We start from the raw sequence: 18,324 nt of genomic DNA, 5'->3' as shown, positions 1-18,324 counted from the left end.
AAAAAAAAAAAAAAAAAAAAAAAATTCCAGAGCCTGAGAGCCAATCTAACCCTCTCTCCCTAAAAAGATGCCAATTTCATTGGTCTAGGGAAATGCCATTAGCTATTGCTATACCAGTACAAAAATGTGTACAGTTAAACAAGAAAATTCAAAATACAAAAATCAGGGTTTTATCACATAATATAAAAGATAAAGGCAAGATGTTAATATACAGACCACAGAGTACTACATAATAAATTAGAGCCACAAGAGGCTAGGCGCAGTGGCTCAGGCCTGTAATCCCAGCACTTTGGGAGGCCGAGGAGGGTGGATCACAAGGTCAGGAGATCAAGATCATCCTGGCCAATGTGGTGAAACCCCACCTCTACTAAAAATACAAAAATTAGCCAGGCATGGTGGTGCACGCCTATAGTCCCAACTACTCAGGAAGCTGAGGCAGGAGAAATGCTTGAATCCAGGAGGAGGAGGCTGCAGTGAGCCAAGATTCAGCCACTGCACTCCAGCCTGGGAGACAGAGCAAGATTCCATCTCAAAAAATAAATAAATAAATAATTAGAGCCACAAGTTTGGCTCTGGCTTTTGCATGAATCCACCAAGATAAAGGAAAAAAGATTATATGATTTATAGTATCCACAAGGTCAAAATATCTTGGTGGGGCCCAGCATGGTAGTTTACACCTATAATCCCAGCACTCTGGGAGGCTGAGGTGGGCAGATCACCTGAGGTCAGGAGTTCGAGACCAGCCTGGCCAACACAGTGAAACCCTGTCTCCACTAAAAATACAAAAATTAGCCAGGCATGGTGGCACGCACCTGTAGCCCCAGCTACTTGGGGAGGCTGAGGCAGGAGAATCGCTTGAACCTGGGAGGTGGAGGTTGCAGTGAACTGAGGCTGAGATCGCACCACTGCACTCCAGCCTGTATGACACAGCAAGATTATTATATAAAAAAAAGTATCTATATATATGTGTGTGTGTGTGTGTGTCTGTGTGTGTGTAGAAGCAAAGCTTTTCCTAAAACTTCCACCTGACTATAAAAGGAATGTATTGCAATTCTCTTCAGTGACGTACATATTAATATATCACATATTCTTCCCACCTTGCAGCACCGTACCTCCTCACCCAAAACCAAAAATGAGAGTGGCAGGATTTTCATAGAGATAGGACCATGCCGCCTTTCTTCTTCTTCTTTGTGGTAGTGGGGCAAGGTAGGAGAGGCAGGATGGGTGGAAGAAATATACAATTGAGTTGGAAAAAAAAAAAGTTATATATACCACAAGGTTTAATAAGCACTAACAATAAAGCCACTCATGCAAGCAGTCTCCAAGTTATGACAATTAGCTCACACACAAGTGATTGATTCAGACCTATAACTCATTTATCTTATATTTAACCACTCATCCAATGGTTTCCGTTGATTATGCGAAATGTGTCTAGACAAATGAACAGAGTATGTCAGGACACAGCAAAAGCACAATTTCATCTTACCAGTGTTAAATTGAAAACACGGTTTCTATTTTCAAATCTGGGAAACACTGACCTGATCTTCTACAGTTTAGTGACAGCAGTTCAAGTATGTTTTTGACTAAGACTTCATCTCCTCCACCTTCCCTTGCACTTGACACTACTCACAGCTCTCTCAAACATGCCTTGCTGTCTTTCTGTTCCTACTACCTATATATCCCTTGCCTCCCAATCCCCCTTCCCCTCAACTCTTTACATTAATGACTCAGCTAAACTCATTCTTTAGGAGACACTTGCCCTGAGAACCCCAAACACTGTACTGTTCCTCAGAATTCTCTCTAAAAGTTCCTTTCAAAAAGAGAGCATTTTCAATCCACGTATCATATGTATTCAAAATTTATAAAGACTCTACACATATAAAAATACCAACAATCTATAATGCAGAAGGTTAGGATAGAACATCAAAATTAACATCAAAAGACACATGCACCTCATGCCACAAAAGTATATAGCCAGAGAAATTGGAATCCCTTTCCTCTCCTTTTCCCCCTTCCCTTCCCCGTTCTGCCCACACAGCCAGCTAGCAGTCAAGCTTTATTCCTATTCTCCAACCCACTGCTCTGCCAATCAATTCAATTGTGGAGGAGTAAAAGCTGGAAAGTGTCAGAAACCAACTGTGTACTAACGGCTGAAAAAGAAGGGGTCTACAGATTTACTTCTGTGACTGCAAATTACCTTCTGTAGGCGCATTAGCTTTATGCTGCAGGAAAATAGATACCAGTTAAATAAGCCTTCTTTGGATTCTCCTTTTCCTCCCAGCCACCCATATCTCCTTCACCAAGGCTTGCTGATTCTTCCTTTTCAATCTTACTATAGCTATCTCAATTCATGAAATACTCTTTACAGTGAGACAAATGTGACAGTCCTCTAACTGGTCACTGTCCATCCAGTCTCCCTTCTCCAATCCATCCCGCACCAATTCAACATGAATCTTCCCAAAGCACATCCTTTGTACAAAAACTGGAAAGGCAGAAAACAAGCATACAGTTTGAGGGGAGAGAATAAAAGCAGTATGGTGAGAAGAAGAGACATTTTAAGTCTGACTTTTAATACAACTGTATTGACTCTTTTACAGGAACATATTACCTAAATGCTTTTAAAAAAAAAAATGCAGCTTGACATATTCTCTTTCCATAAGCAATCTTCTGACTGTCGTCAAACTAAAATCAAAACCTTTCAAAATAACAATTATTTTTCTTCCATACAGAACATTTCCTCATTTAATTATAAATACTATAGACCAATTTTTCTTTTCTTAGATTTAAGGCTTTTCAATGATTTCTACATAGCTTATAAATAATAGAGACACAAGGCAGGGTGTGATGGCTCACGCCTATAATCGCAGCACTTTGGGAGGCTGAGGCGGGCGGATCACCTGAGGTCAGGAGTTCAAAACCAGCTTCAACCCAGGAGATGGAGGCTGCAGTGAGCCAAGATCACACCACTGCACTCCAGCCTGGACAACAAGAGTGAAACTCTGTCTCAAAAATAATAATAATAATAATAATAATAATAATACAGACATCATACCACCACCTCATAATACCTAGCAGACAGTCTTCCATAGAGTAGGCAATTAACTATTTGTTGAATGAATTTCAGTTCAACAAATCCCAATAGCCTCAAACACTCCTCTTTTAGAAAAGAAAATAATAAAGAGTCACAGTTTACCATGATGAGTTCAGGCACTAAAGATTTTAGAAAAAATGGACAGGCATGGTGGCTTATGCCTGTAATCCCAGCACTTTGGGACGCCAACGCAGGCAGATCACCTGAGGTCAGGAGTTCAATACCAGCCTGGCCAACATGGTGAAACCCTGTCTCTACAAAAAAACTACAAAAAGTAGCCGGGCATGGTGGCAGGCACCTGTAATCCAGCTACTGAGGCTGAGGCAGACAGACTTGCTTGAAACTGGGAGGCAGAGGTTGCAGTGAGCCAAGATCACACCACTGCACTCTAGCCTGGGCAACAGAGCTAGACTCCGTCTCAAAAAAACAAAAGATTTTAGAAAAACCACCACCAATTACTACCACCACCTCTAGACTAGCCTCCCTCCAATCTGTTCTGAACTCCTTCCAATCTGTACTCAATCTTCCTTCCAATCTGTTCTCCACTCTAAACAAGAGGAACCTTTATAAAAAGTAAAAAAGGTATCATCCCATTAAAACTTTCTTTTTCTTTTCTTTTTTTTTTTTTCCTTGAGGCAGAGTCTCACTCTGTTGCCCAGGCTGGAGTGCAGTGGCACGATCTCAGCTCACTGCAACCTCCGCCTCCCGGGTCCAAGTGATTCTCCTGCCTCACCCTCCTGAGTGGCTGGGACTACAGGCAAGCACCACCATGCCAGGCTAATTTTTGTATTTTTAATTGAGATGGGGTTTCACCATGTTGGCCAGACTGGTCTCAAACTCCTGACCTCAAGTGATGGGCCCACCTTGGCCTCCCAAAGTGCTGGGATTATAGGCATGAGCCACTGTGCCCAGCTGGCTTAAAACTTTCAATGCCTTCTCATCAGCCTCAGAAAAAGAAAACATCAAAATCCTTATCAGGTAACTATCTTCCTCTTCACAAATGACTCTGTTTACTCTGAAGTACACAAGTGTGTAACTTGTTCAAAATCACTCTGCCTTCACTCACCTTTGAGCCTGTATGCATGCTGTTCCCCTCTGCAGAGACACTGTTTTCCCTTCCCCCAAATGTTCTCTGTTAACATATATTCACCCTTCAGATCTCAACTCCAACATTACTTCTATGACACACTAAGCTAGGTGGCAGCACCTGATATATACTTTCATGTCACATGTACCTTCCCTAGGTGTAATTTATTTCTCTTTTTTTTTTTTTTTTTTTTTTGAGACGGAGTCTCGCTCTGTTGCCCAGGCTAGAGTGCAGTGGCGCGATCTTGGCTCACTGCAAGCTCCGCCTTCCAGGTTCATGCCATTCTCCTGCCTCAGTCTCCCAAGTAGCTGGGACTACAGGCGCCCACCACCACGCCCAGCTATGTTTTTTGTATTTTTAGTAGAGACGGGGTCTCACCATGTTAGCCAGGATGCTCTCGATCTCCTAACCCTGTGATCTGCCTGCCTTGGCATCCCAAAAGTGCTGGGATTATAGGCGTGAGCCACCGCACCTGGCCGATGTAATGTATTATAGTTGGAGTTATTTGATTAACAGAGGAGGTCAACTATAAATCACTTAAGGGTAGAAATTGTATCTGATTCACAAAACAGTCTGACATATAATACATGTAAAAAGTCGCAGAATAACTGAGTATGTGACAAACTAATAAATTCTGTCATACTAAGAAGCACAATACATACAGTTATACATATATTTCATTTTACTGTGCATTTCTTTTGGAAATCCTGTGGTTCCAACTTGGGAACCTACACAATTTTGCCAGTTTTCTTTGGCATCTTTATGGTATTATCTGATTATTCTAAAAGAATAAGAGTATCACCAGTTTGTCTTCCCATTATTCAAAGCAAACTCTGAGGACCAGGCACAGTGGCTCATGCCAGTAATCTTAACTCTTTGGGAAGTCAAGGTAGGCCGATCCCTTGACCCCAGGAGTTCAAGACCAGCCTGGGCAACATAGTAAAACCCTGTCCTTATTAAAAAATAATAACAAAAATTAGCCAAGCATAGTGTCGCACACCTGTAGTCCCAGTTACTTGGGAAGCTGAGGTGGGAGGATTGCTTGAGCCCAGGAGGTTGAGGCTGCAGTGAGCTGAGATTGCACCACTGTACTACAGCCTGGGCAACAGAAAGAGACCCTATCTTTAAAAACAAAAAAAAAGCAAAATTTGATTATTATTAATTTTAAGGGAAGATGGAACTGAAAAAAAAAAAAAAGCTTCTCAACGCTTTTAAAAGAGATATGATTCAACAGAGGAAAAGATAAATCCTAAGCCTTTTTTCATGGAAAACACAAAATGTATACAATAAAAGGGGGAAAATGCCAGAGAAACAACTAAAACAAAAATTGTACCCTCCGTTTTTTGTCCTTTTCTTTCACTTCAGCTGGGTTATTCTTATTTTTTAAGATGTTGGGCCAGGCCTGGTGGCTCACACCTGGGAGGCTCACACTTTGGGACGTCAAGTCAGGAGGACTGCTTGAGCTCAGGAGTTCAAGACCAGACTGGACAACATGGTGAAACCCTGTCTCTACAAAAAATACCCAAAAAATTAGTTGGGCATGGTGGTGCACCTGTAATTCCAGCTACTTGGGAGGCTTAGGTGGGAGGATGACCTGAGCCCAGGATTTCAAGGCTGCAGTGAACAGTAATCGTGCCACTGCACTCCAGAACCTGGGCAACAGAGTGAGACCCTGTCTCAAAAAAAAAAAAGAAGATGTAAATATATTAGTACCAAAATGATATGTGCCATGGATAATAACAAGAGATTTCTTCACATCTAATTTGGAACATACTCAAATTAGAAATGAATGACTATTATATCATTTTAAAATTAAAATTATTTCTCACTACTTCCTAAAAATCATTTAACAACTCCCTATGAATCAAATAAATTCATATCAACAAATTACTACATTTTTGGTATGAAATTTGAAGATAACAGATGTATGAAACTTTTAGCAGCAAATCAGTTTCAAAATCAGTGCTAGTGAAAGGTGAATTGTACAGAGGAATAAGACCCAAATAGTGAGAACCAAAATAATTAGCACAGTACGCAATATAATAAGAGGCTTTTTTCTTTTTTGAGATGGAGTCTCGCTCTATCGCCCAGGCTGGAGTGCAATGGTGCGATCACAGCTCACTGCAACCTCTCCCTCCCAGGTTCAAGTGATTGTCCTGCCTCAGCCTCCCAAGTAGCTGGGATTACAGGCACGTGCCACCACGCCCAGCTAATGTTTGAATTTTTAGTAGAGACAGGAGTTCACCATGTTGGCCAGGCTGGTCTTGAACTCATGACCTCAGGTGACCCACTCACCTTGGCCTCCCAAAATGCTGAGATTACAGGCGTGAGCCACTGCGCCTGGCCAAGACTTTCTACATAAGAAACTTTACATTTTTTATTTTAATGGTAACTACATTAGTTAGGGATTCACAAGATACATAGTAGTATACAAAGATATTTAAAATTCTGACTCCCATTACCACAAAAGGAAGGTATTAAGTCTACTGAACCAATCATCTATCCCAAATGTTGTCTAGTGTGCTCTGCAGACCCCTGAGGATTCCTAAGACCTTTACACGGGGTCCACAAGGTCAAAATTATTTTTATACTACTACTAATGTTATTTGCTTTCTTTCCTAAGTTGACATTTGAATTGAGGGTACAAAAACAAAGGTGAGTAAAACTACAGTAGCCCCTCAGGCAATCACAGCAACATCACCGACAATACTAGTAGTCACCATGTTCTTTACTGCCAACCATCCACAGAAAAAAGAAGAAAAAGAAGTTTAAGAAAGCCAGTTTCACTTTAAAATGCTCTTGATGAAGCAGGAAAATTTATTAGTTCTATTAAATCTTGACCCTTGGGAAAATGTCTTTTAATATTGTGTATGACAAAATGGAAATACACATATAGTACTTCTGCTACATACTAAGTATGATGGCTCCTGTTAGGAAAAAGCACTTGTGCAGTTTATTTGCAAGCAGAATAAGCCAATTATTCATGGAACATCATTATTACTTCAAAAACAACTCACACGTAAACTAAGATTATTTAGACTTGAGCATCTGGCAGACATTTTCCTAAAAATGAGTAAGTAAGCCTAACACTTCAAGGAAAATAACTGGCAATATTTGTTGCCAATAATAAAATGTAAGCTTTCAAGCAAAAACTGCAATCTTAGAAAACTTGCATCCATCAATGTGAACTTGAAAGCTTTGTGATACTTGAAAATTCTTCAAGTGAGATCTGTGTTAATATTAGTGATTGTAATTTTTTCACATTGTATAATGAAATGTGTCAACATTCAGAAGGTCTGCATAACTCAGTGAAAAATATTTTCCAAATGGCCTATGCAATGTATTTTAATGCAATGGAGTATAAAATGTTTATTGATACGGTTTCAGAATCCACACTGTAACTAACCTTTAAGAAACTACCATCTACCAAGTTTTGTTGTAGTATCAAAGAAAATTATCCACAACTATGTGCACGGCATATTACAATAGTCCCCCTTTTTCTACTACATAACCATGTAAGGACAGATTTCCTTCACATACTTCAACCAAAACAAAATGAATAGATTAACTACAGAAGCAGATATAAGAATTTTGTTGCCACTGAGATGTGCAATAATGTAAATTAATGTTACTCTTGCCCTAAACATTTTTGTTTTGGAAAACTAAGGTTACATTTTTCATAAAACATATTATTTATGTTAACAATAAACCCATTAGATATCACTTTAAATGAATTAATAAATGTTTTAAACTGCTCAGTTTTAGTTTTAGAACAGTAAATGCTAATAGATAGAACCCACCTAAAAAAAAGTTCTCGGCTGGGCACGGTGGCTCATGCCTGTAATCCCAGAACTTTGGGAGGCCGAGGCGGGCGGATCATGAGGTCAGGAGTTCAAGACCAGCCTAGCCAACATGGTGAAACCCCGTCTCTACTAAAAATACAAATTAGCCAGGTGTCGTAGCACGTGCCTGTAGTCCCAACTACTTGGGAAGCTAAGGCAGGAGAATTGCTTGAACCTGGGAGGCAGAGGTTGCAGTGAGCCTAGACCGCGCCATTGCATTTCCAACCTGGGCAACAGAGTGTGACTCCGTCTCAAAAAAAAAAAAAAAAAAAAAAAATGATGCCCAGGTTTCAGTGAGTCCATACGAAGCCACTTTAATACTTAATAGTAAAAGAGAATAATGGGCCAGAGAGTAATAGGAAAAGCAGAGAAGCCAAAGGATTAACTTCTCAAAAAAAGTACGAAAAATCAACCACGCAAAATGATGACAAGAAAACAAGCATGATGAGAATTAATATGAGAAAGAATTTTGCAACATGGAGGTTATTAGCATTCAGAGAGCAGTGGAAATAGAACAGGTTAAAGAGTGAATGAAAAGTGAGAGATGGAAGAAGATGCCTGGTTTTTTGTTTTTATTTTAAAAGACAGGGTTTCACTGTTGCCCAGGCTGGAGTGCAGTGGCGCGATCATAGCTCACTGCAGCCTCAAACTCCTGAGCTCAAGTGATCCTCCCATCTCAACCTGCCAAGTAACTGGGACTACAGACTAAGCTAATTTTTTTTTTGAGACAGGGTTCTGCTTTGTTACCCAAGCTGGTCTCAAACTCCTGGGTTCAAGCAATCCTCCTACCTCAGCCTCCCAAGTAACTGGGATTACGGACTTCAGCCACTGCAGCTAGCTGACAATAGTATAATAAAACTAGTTAACCCATAAAGGAGAGATAGGTCGGTTACTAGATGGGTATATGAAGTCAAAAGAGTTTTCAAGTATGGCAGCAATCTGAAATGTTTCAATTCTGAAAACAGAAATTCAGTAAACAGAGGAGGTATAAATATATCAGAAGCAGAAGGTTTATGAAAAGGCAGGAGAGAATGTGACCCAGAGTTAGGACTTCAGCTAGGAGGAAGAACGCCTCTCTTCCATTATGAAAAGGAAGTAGAACAGGGTGAGCGAGGATAGAAGGTTTGGAGATGCAGTGGTAAGAAATTACAGGTCTTATATGATCAAGTCTATTTTCTCTATGAAACAAAAAACAAGAAAGGAAAGAGTCAGATTTCAAAAGGGGATAAAAAATTTAAAATAGTTTGTGGTAAGTGGAAGAATAAACTGGCGAGGTTATCTAGTGGGACTGCCTAACTATGCTGAGGGCCCACTTTAGAGTAACAATCACGATTTTAAAATGACACCCGTGAGCTGAGCATGGTGGGAGGGGCTTGGGGGGGAATGTCTGTAGAACCAGCTACTCAGGAGGCTGAGATGGGAGGATCGCTTGACCCCAGAATTACAAGAACAGCTGGGGAACATAGAAGACCCCATCCTTCATAAAAATTAAAAATAAAATGGCACCCATGTACTCTTTTCTCTGCATTGCCTTATTAAAATAAGCATCTGGGCTGACCGCGGTGGCTCACACCTGTAATTCCAGCACTTTGGGAGGCCAAGGCCGGTGGATCACCTAAGGTTGGGAGTCCGAGACCAGCCTGACCAATGTGGAGAAAGCCTGTCTCTACTAAAAATACAAAACTGGCCATGCGTGGTGGTGCATGCCTGTAATCCCAGCTACTCAGGAGGCTGAGGCAGGAGAATTGACTGAACCCAGGAGGCAGAAGTTGCGGTGAGCGGAGATTGTGCCATTGTACTCCAGCTTGGGCAACAAGAGCGAAACTCCGTCTCAAAAAAAAATAAAATAAAATAAGCATCTGTTGTTACAACTCTTAAGTTGCTAATATTTGACGCAGTAGAAAGCACGTTTTTCTATATGATGTAATATATACATTTCTGATGTTTAAGTGGAGGGCATTAATTTCTCATGGGTTCTGAAAAAGTGCCACACTCACCTTTCCATAGAAGGAAAAATAAAATGTACCAAATACAATTTTGTCAAATAATGTAGAAATTATTAATAAAAATTAATTATAAAGCATTGAGGAAATGAGTGAATTAAAGGTAAATTGAAGTTTTTCAAAAATATATTTGTGCTGATCTGGCATGGTGGCTTACGCGTGTAATCCCAACACTTTGGGAGGCCAAGCCAGGAGGATCGCTTGAGTCCAGAAGTTCAGGACAAGCCTGGGCAACATGGCGAAATCCCATCTCTACAAAAATTACAAAAAATTAGCTGGGTGTGGTCCCTCATTAACAGATTTTCTTCATAAACACAGGTTCACTACTAACTATGTCTGAGAAAGTTTTATTTTGTAAATGGAGAAAATTAATAGATCCAAAGTTAAAAGTACTTATTTGGGTTGACACACAGTAGTCAAATTTCAAGTCTCCATTCTAAGGGATGGATGTTTACTGTTAAAAGAGCAAGTCAACTATTTCCTTTAAAACAAAATTCAATAATTGCTACTTTCCTATGTCTTATTTCTCAATGATGTCCTTTTTTTAAAAATCCCTTATTTCTAACATGATGTCTTATTAAATATTAAGATCTACAAAGTTTGTAGTTCTGGGGTTTGACTATTATTTCTTCTACAATCAAACCATAATTTCAATAAATATTACAATCAACACAAGATGATATTACGAAAAATATACAAACTCCCAATCAAAACTTTTTAAATGCTTCAAAATTAGCATTTAACTATCATTTTTACCTTACTTTTTTCTTTTCTTTTTTTGAGACGGAATCTCACTCTGTTGCCCAGGCTGCCAGTTCCGTGGCACGATCTCCGCTCACTGCAAGCTCTGCCTCCCGGGTTCACGCCATTCAGCCGCCTCAGCCTCCTGAGTAGCTGGGACTACAGGCGCCCATCACCACACCCGGCTAATTTTGTTTTTGTATTTTTAGTAGAGACAGGGTTTCACCATGTTAGCCAGGATGGTCTCGACCTCCTGACCTCATGATCTGCCCACCTCAGCCTCCCAAAGTGCTGGAATTACAGGCGTGAGCCACCATGCCCAGCTTTTATCTTACTTTTCATGACAACACTATTTTCATGGATTTTATAGATTTGTATCTGCACAATCTCCTAGAGTTTGATCCAACCTCTTATCTCAATATGGACACTTCCTTTCTGGCTAACATATTTTTGACTGTTAACTGTGTTAATTCTTAGGACATAATTTCACTGAATATAAATAAGGTTAGTACAAATGGCCACACAGCAGATCCCCAATTGCCTAAATATCTCCTTTCCACAAGGACTATTAGCATTCCTGAGCTATCAGAATCAACTGGAGAAAGCAGAAGCACATAAGAAAAATTTGAAAGTATCCTAAGGGATTATTTCAACAATTTTCTAAGAAAACTCTCCAAAAGACAGAAGCATGCTAAAATTGAGGTTCTAAACAGACCAGGACTAGAGAGAAGTATTACATATAAAGCTGTTATTAGTATTAAAGCTACAAAAGAAAAAAGAAACATTAGTTTTAATACAAATTTTCAAATATTATGTAGCCCTAAAAATATTCAGTATTCACCTTGAGAGTATTAGCAAGAACTGATATATGTGATATGAACTTTCATAAGAACTGATATGCTGGGTTCATAGACATGGTGTGAAAGAAAAAAAAAATGAAAGAAAAGAAAAAAAAGAACTGATATGCTAGGTCAGATCCTGCTCTACCCAGCCCTGTATCACCTTGACACAACAGTATGAATAAACATGTAATGACATGGCATGGGTCAATTTAACAAGGATCTCCCATAAAATTATCTAACCTTCTGTTAAATACGTTTACATTTCCAACCTATATCTCTAACTTTGCTAGCCACTGTTTTACTCAAACTTCAAAGTGCAATTCTAAGAATTCAAATCATTCCAATCTATCCTAATCTCCTGAATCACTTTGTTTCTCTCCAAACCTGGTTTGTATAGAAATCACATCTACCCAGAATATTTCAACACATTTTTTGTTAATCTCTACAAATTTGTCTCCAAAATTTCTTAGCACAATTGCAACACAGACTAAGAATAGAAAAAAAAACAGGCAAGGATGCAGGAAAAGAAAAAGGATCCAGGGAGCTCAGTGAAAAACTAGCCTGTAATTCCTATACAGCGTTCAGTATCCTTAATCTGGAAATCTAAAACCCAAAACTTTTGAGCATCAACATGACACAAAAAAAAATGCTCATTAGACTATTCTGGATTTTAGATTTTCAGATTAGGGATGCTCAACCAGTAAGTATATAATGCAAATATTCCAAAATTCAACAAAAAATTCTGTAATCTGAAACATTTCAGATGCTAAAGTTACCATCCTTTGGTGATATGGGCAAGTCCCTAAATTACAAACATACCTCTTCTTATAGTTACAAACCGGAAACAATGGTAAAGAGTTGTTAGGTTCCCAGGCTTGCCCAATACCAGTCTAATCTGTTAATTCCACGGTATTCCTAAACCAGTCTTGAGTTCCAGATTCATTCATGTGGAAACAGTATATGAAAAGAGCACAGCCTATGGAGTCTGCCAGAGTCAGAAGGAAGTCCTGACTGCCAATTACTAGCTCTATGACTAAACAAAACTTGACTTTTATGAGTCCTAATTTCCTCGTATGTAAGACAGCACTGTCTGTCATGTAGAGTTTGTAAGGCTTAAAGATAATACAAAACCAACCAGCAGAGACTGCAATGGAGTAGGTATTCAATAAATAGAGGCAATTACATTACCCTCTACCCTTATCTATTCACACACTGTTTTTATCCCCTATGTTGCCATAAGAACCCCATTCAGGTCCTGGCGTGGTAGCTCACGCCTGTAATCCCAGCACTTTGGGAGGCTGAGGTGGGTGGATCACCTGAGGTCAGGAGTTTGAGACCAGCCTGGCCAACATGGTGAAACTCCATATCTATTAAAAATACAAAAATTAGCCAGGCATGGTGGTGGGCACCTGTAATCTCAACCACTCGGGAGGCTGGGGCAGGAGAATCACTTGAACCCGGGAGGTGTAGATTGCAGTGAGCTGAGATCGTGCCACTGTACTCCAGAGAGAGACTCCACCTCAAAAAAACAAAAAATCCCATTCCAGACTGGGCATGGTGGCTTACACCTGTAATCCCAACTCCATGGGAGACTGCGGAGGGTGGATCACCTGAGGCCAGGAGTCCAAGACCAGCCTGGTCAACATGGTGAGACCCTGTCTCTACTAAAAATGCAAAAATTAGCTGGGTGCAGTGGCACGCACCTGTAGTCCCTGCTACTCGGGAGGCTGAGGCAGGAGAATCGTTTGGAGGTTGCAGTGAGCCGAGAAAATCTGGGTTTGATTCCAGGCACCACCTCATACAAGCTACTGAACTTTAGGTTGGGTATTTAATACCTCTGAACCTCTAATTGTCCATCAGTTACTCAAAAAAAAAAAAAAAAAGAAGTGACGCAGTTTATAAACTGGCATAAAGTGTACAGTATCAGAAATGTTAGCTTTTACCTACTCCAAAGGGATCCTGCTCAAAAATCACCCGCCTTCTGAGATTAAATGTGCTAATGAAGGAAATGTCACAGGAGGAGGAAAGCAAGCTGAAGTGAGTAGCTCACAGTAACATACTGGGATGATATCCCCTTCATACTCCCAGACTTTAGAACATACTTGTTAACCCAAATAAAGCTCCTGGTAGAACTCCAGACAAAAAATAAAATTAAATTTTAAAGTTAAGCTGTATGAAGACTTCTCTGTCCTTACCCCCAGCCTACCAATCTGCATCCTGACAAATCTTCTTAAGCAGTTTCTACTCCTTTTCACTCAGCTTTCCTTCCTATTTCCCAAAATAGTTTCCATAACAAAGGCAGTATGAACTAACTCTAAGGTAGAGCACAGAGAACTGGCTAAACATGTGTGTTCAAGTTAAGCACTGTCCTTGGCATGAAAAATTCAATCTGGTCATATTAAACAAAGATGGAAAAGTCTCCTCTGTATGTCTACATAAATACTATACAAAAACACTTTCAGCCAGGCATGGTGGCTCACACCTGTAATCCCAATTTGGGAGGCCGAGGAGGGCAGATCACCTGAGGTCAGGAGTTCGAGACCAGCCTGGCCAACATGACGAAACCCTGCCTCTGCTAAGAACACAAAAAATTAGCCAAGGGTGGTGGTGGGCACCTGTAATCCCAGCTACTTGAGAGTCTGAGGCAGGAGAATCGCTTGAACCCAGGAGGCTGAGGTTTCAGTGAGCCGAGATCACGCCATTGCACTCCAGCCCGGGTGATACAGCGAGACTCAATCTCAAAAAAAACAAAAAAACAAAAAAACAAAAAAAATGAAAAACACCTTCTGACAAGGTGCAGTGGCTTATGTCTGTAATACTAGCATACTGGGAGGCCAAAGCAGACAGATCGCTTGAGCCCAGGAGTTTGAGACCAGCCTAGGCAACATGGCAAAACCTCATCTCTACAAAAAAATACAGAAATTAGCTGGGAGCGGTGGTGCGCACCTGTAGTCCCAGCTACCTGTGGGGGCTGAGGTGTGAGGATCTCCAGAGCCCAGGAGGTTGAGGCTGCAGTAAGCCATGATGGCATCACTGCACTCCAGCCTGAGCAACAGAGCAAGACCCTGTCTCAAAAAACAGAAAAAAAAAAAGAAAAAACGCTTTCTATTTTTAATATTATTTATCCCATGGCAACTTTTAAAACCCTGTTCTTGCACACACGTGTGGTCTCAGCTACATGGGAGGCTAAGGTGGGAGGCTACATGGGAGGCTAAGGATTGCTTGAGCCCAGGAGGTGGAGGCTGCAGTGAGTGGTGTTCACACACCAATGCACTCCAGCCTGGGTGACAGAGCAAGTCTCTGTCTCAAAAAAAAAAAAAAATGAAAAGAAAAGAAAGAAAAAAACTGTCCTTTTTAACGTAGAATCTTTTCAGATGTTTTGCTATTAATAATACAATCTAATAAAGCCAACAGAACCAAAGAACTAATGAACTGCCCCAAGAACTTAAATGCACCACAGCCAAAAGAGTTTCTCAGCTACACACCTTAGCTAAACTGGACTGCACTTTCAAACTACAGAAAATGAAATGAAAAGTGAATCTCAGAACAAAAATCACCCAAGCAATAACTTAGCTCACCTTATTTAAAAATTCTCAAAGCACACATCAACTGCATACTTTCACTGAGAAGAGGTATATTTACGAAGAGTATTAGTTATAAATAACCCAATCAGGTCACAGGAAGGATATAGAAAGACCTCAACAGACACCCTAATGGATATTTCTAATATTATTTATTCCCCATTCTTAGCACCAAAGTCATCAGCACCACCTACCACATCAACTTCCACATCACTTTCTGAGTCTGACCCTGTCTGAGTCCCTTACGGAAGCAACTAGTGGCCTGGATCTTGTAGCCCAATGAATAAAAGCTACTAAGGTATTTAGATCATCATTGCTTTGTGTGAATTCTTTTTTTTTTTTTTTTTCCAGTATAAACAAAACACCTCACTGGTGTCAGATTTAGAATTATACCCCACCCCACCCCCGCAAAAACGAAAATAAAAAAACGGGGCCTGCACCATGGCACTAACATTTTATAAAGTGAGAGACTGTATGAGAAATAACATGACTTAATTAGAGATATTAGCAAAGAAGTTTTAAAGTGCTTCAAAGTTACATGATCGTAGCAAGAGGAGTAAAGGAAAGGGGTCAGAGAGGGGTAAAAAAAGCATTACAGCATACAACTACCTGAAAAAGAAATAGTACACAGGTTAAAACACGTTTACAGTTACCAACAGTTGCCAACACATAGTTACCACACTATATACTCGTCAGATTTCCCAACACGCAAAACAAAAAGGAGCCACCCTGTATGAAGTACTTATCTACTGACTTCTACAAAGACATAACTTTTCTGGAAAGGGAGCAATTTAACTTACTGTGCTCTCCTTTTGGCTTATCAAAAATCTTTAAAACTTTCAGCAAATTAAGGTTCTCCTCAATTTCAAGGCTTTTCATGTTAAGTTGAATAAAAGTTGCCTATTTTTAATATCGATAAACTACAAGATCACTTTTATTTTGCAAACTATAGCCACTTTTCTACTAGATTTTAAGTTTCGAAGGGCTAAATATAAAGTTTGCATAAACAAAGTGATACAGTAGATGTGGCAGGTATTCAACAAGTTTACTTATCCGAAGAATTCCTAAAGTAAAAACTTGACAAAAAAATTGTGAAGATAAATTCCGAGTAGTGCTACTGAAGATACAATGTTACTAACATCAAAATTGAAAAATATTCAAAACATTCTGAAAACAGCATCTCCCTCTAAAAATAAAGAGGGAAAGCATTTGCCAACACAGAAACATTGGTTCTTAAAAATTATAATCACATGGGAGGCATTTCTATAAATAATTTAGTTCTGAATTGCAATAACCCTAACCTTTCAAAGCACGTTCTGGCCTTGCCTTACCAAAAGCAAGAGCATTTCTGGTGGCTTTATATTTATACAAAGGACTGTGCTACTTTGTTTCTAGTGCAAACTGTTGGTTTACACAGTTAAAGATCTTCAAAACAAACTACCACACACAACTCACTTCCAATCATCCAAAAAGAAATGAACAAACCAGCATCTGTCACCAAGTCCCAAGAGTTTTCTAATTTACAATAACTGATATTCTTACGTTGTAGTTCGGAGTATTTGGATTCATATACTATACATTTACTTAGCTTGTTAAGGGAGAAACCTCAGAAAATAAGCAACCAGCGATGACACCAGTCTATTTTAAGTTACTTATGAAGCCTACAGTTCAAGAACTTTTGGGAGAAGGGAGAGTATTTAAGCCGTTTTTCCAAGGAGTTAAAAACAATTCGTGTTTGATAATTAATGATAGCAGCCCTAACAACCTCTTAGAATACATTACGGTGGCGCGGAAGTGAAAACGATGGTGGGGGGGAACCCGACTTGAAAATGGACAAGCAGGCAGATTTACAAACCTTCAATTAAAGGAATTTTAAGATTAACTTCTCTCAAACGCCCTCCCTCACTCCCCACACCCGCTTCCTCCTCTCCTCCGGGAGGTCGGTGTAATGTGACTCATGACAAATTTTTTTAAAATAAATAAATAAATAAAAGACACACCCTCTGGGGGCTGAAACTGACATAATCGCCCCCACCCCACCCTCCGCCGACACACAACACACACCCCGCTGGTCCTATCCCTTCTGCGGCTTGAGCCTGGTCCCTGCCCTCTCCTCTCCGGGCGCAGAGAGGCGGCGCGGCGGCAGCAGGGGGGTCTCCGGGACGCCAGCCCCGCGGACTGGAGGCTACCTGGGGGGCGCGCGACCCCGGTGGCCCGGCCCTGGGGAAGGCGGACGCGAGGGGGGCGCCGGGCTGCGGCGGCGGCGGGCTCCCGGCTCCCTCGCCCATTTTCTCTCCCCTTCCATCGATTTCCACTACCACAGCCACTTCCTGTATCGCAGCCTGACTACCTCAGCCCGGCCACTCGCTCTGTCCCCGGTTGGGGCTGGGGTTGGGGCTGCGGTAGGGGCTCGGGCTGGTGGCAGCCGCTGAGGTCAGGGCAGTTCCCCACCCCGCCCAGTGGGCTGGTCACTCCGGCGGGTCCTCGACCCGGCCAGCGCCCGCCGGCCGCCAGCACGCCTCACCTGTATGTAGTTGTTTTCACAGTAGTCCGCCACCCGAGTCAGGTTCTGGTAACTCTCGATCAGCGCCCTCTTGCCAGACGGGATCTCCTCCTCTAGTAACATCTGCAGCTCTGCCATTTTCCACCCCTCTGCATCGCTTCCTCTCGCGTTAAAGAGACAGAGGCAGCAAGGTCCGCCGAGGCTCCGAGCACCTCACAGCCCGGATACAAACCGACTACCCGCCCTCCCGCCTGGTATTGTGGGACAGCACCTCCTCCCCTTCTTCCTCACTCTCTCGGGTCTCCCTCCACCCACTTCGCGCAGCCGCCTGAACCTCATTCTCTCGCGAGCCTTCATTTCTTCCCCCCCTCCCCCCGCCGGGCCGCGGGATTTTGTTTTCTTTGGCACTGTCTTCTGGGAATTGTAGTCTCTCTTAGACTAGGCTGTCCGTCCAAAGCGCATGCGCGCAGACACCTCTGAAAACAACGAGGCAGAGCGCAGAAAGCGGAGACCGAAGGTGGAGGGAGGGGGCGGTGTTGGGGGGAAGTCCGGAGTTTCCTCACAGCTCCGGAAGGTGGCGCCACAGGGTGATTCTGGGGGAGTGAAATCGGTTCCCCAAGTTTCATGTGAAACT

The 18,324-nt window shown here is 41.4% G+C and overlaps 1 protein-coding gene across 14 annotated transcripts in view; it reads right to left on the bottom strand.

The window, feature by feature from the left end:
* ABI1 (abl interactor 1) overlaps positions 1-18,051 on the bottom strand; it is a 118,246-nt gene extending 100,195 nt beyond the window's left edge. For all 14 annotated transcript variants that reach the window (XM_017852985.1, XM_017852990.1, XM_017852986.1 and 11 more), the window contains exon 1: positions 17,712-18,051. In XM_017852985.1, coding sequence (XP_017708474.1) covers positions 17,712-17,828 — 117 coding nt within the window. In that variant the 5' untranslated portion in view covers positions 17,829-18,051. The remainder of the gene's footprint in view (positions 1-17,711) is intronic.
* Between the last annotated feature and the right edge of the window lie 273 nt (positions 18,052-18,324).

Source organism: Rhinopithecus bieti, unplaced genomic scaffold (assembly GCF_001698545.2).
Source record: "Rhinopithecus bieti isolate Rb0 unplaced genomic scaffold, ASM169854v2 scaffold_36166, whole genome shotgun sequence".
NCBI classification, from domain to species: domain Eukaryota; kingdom Metazoa; phylum Chordata; class Mammalia; order Primates; family Cercopithecidae; genus Rhinopithecus; species Rhinopithecus bieti.
Note: the sequence above shows the minus strand (reverse complement) of the source record. Positions and strands in the feature narration are given on the sequence as shown.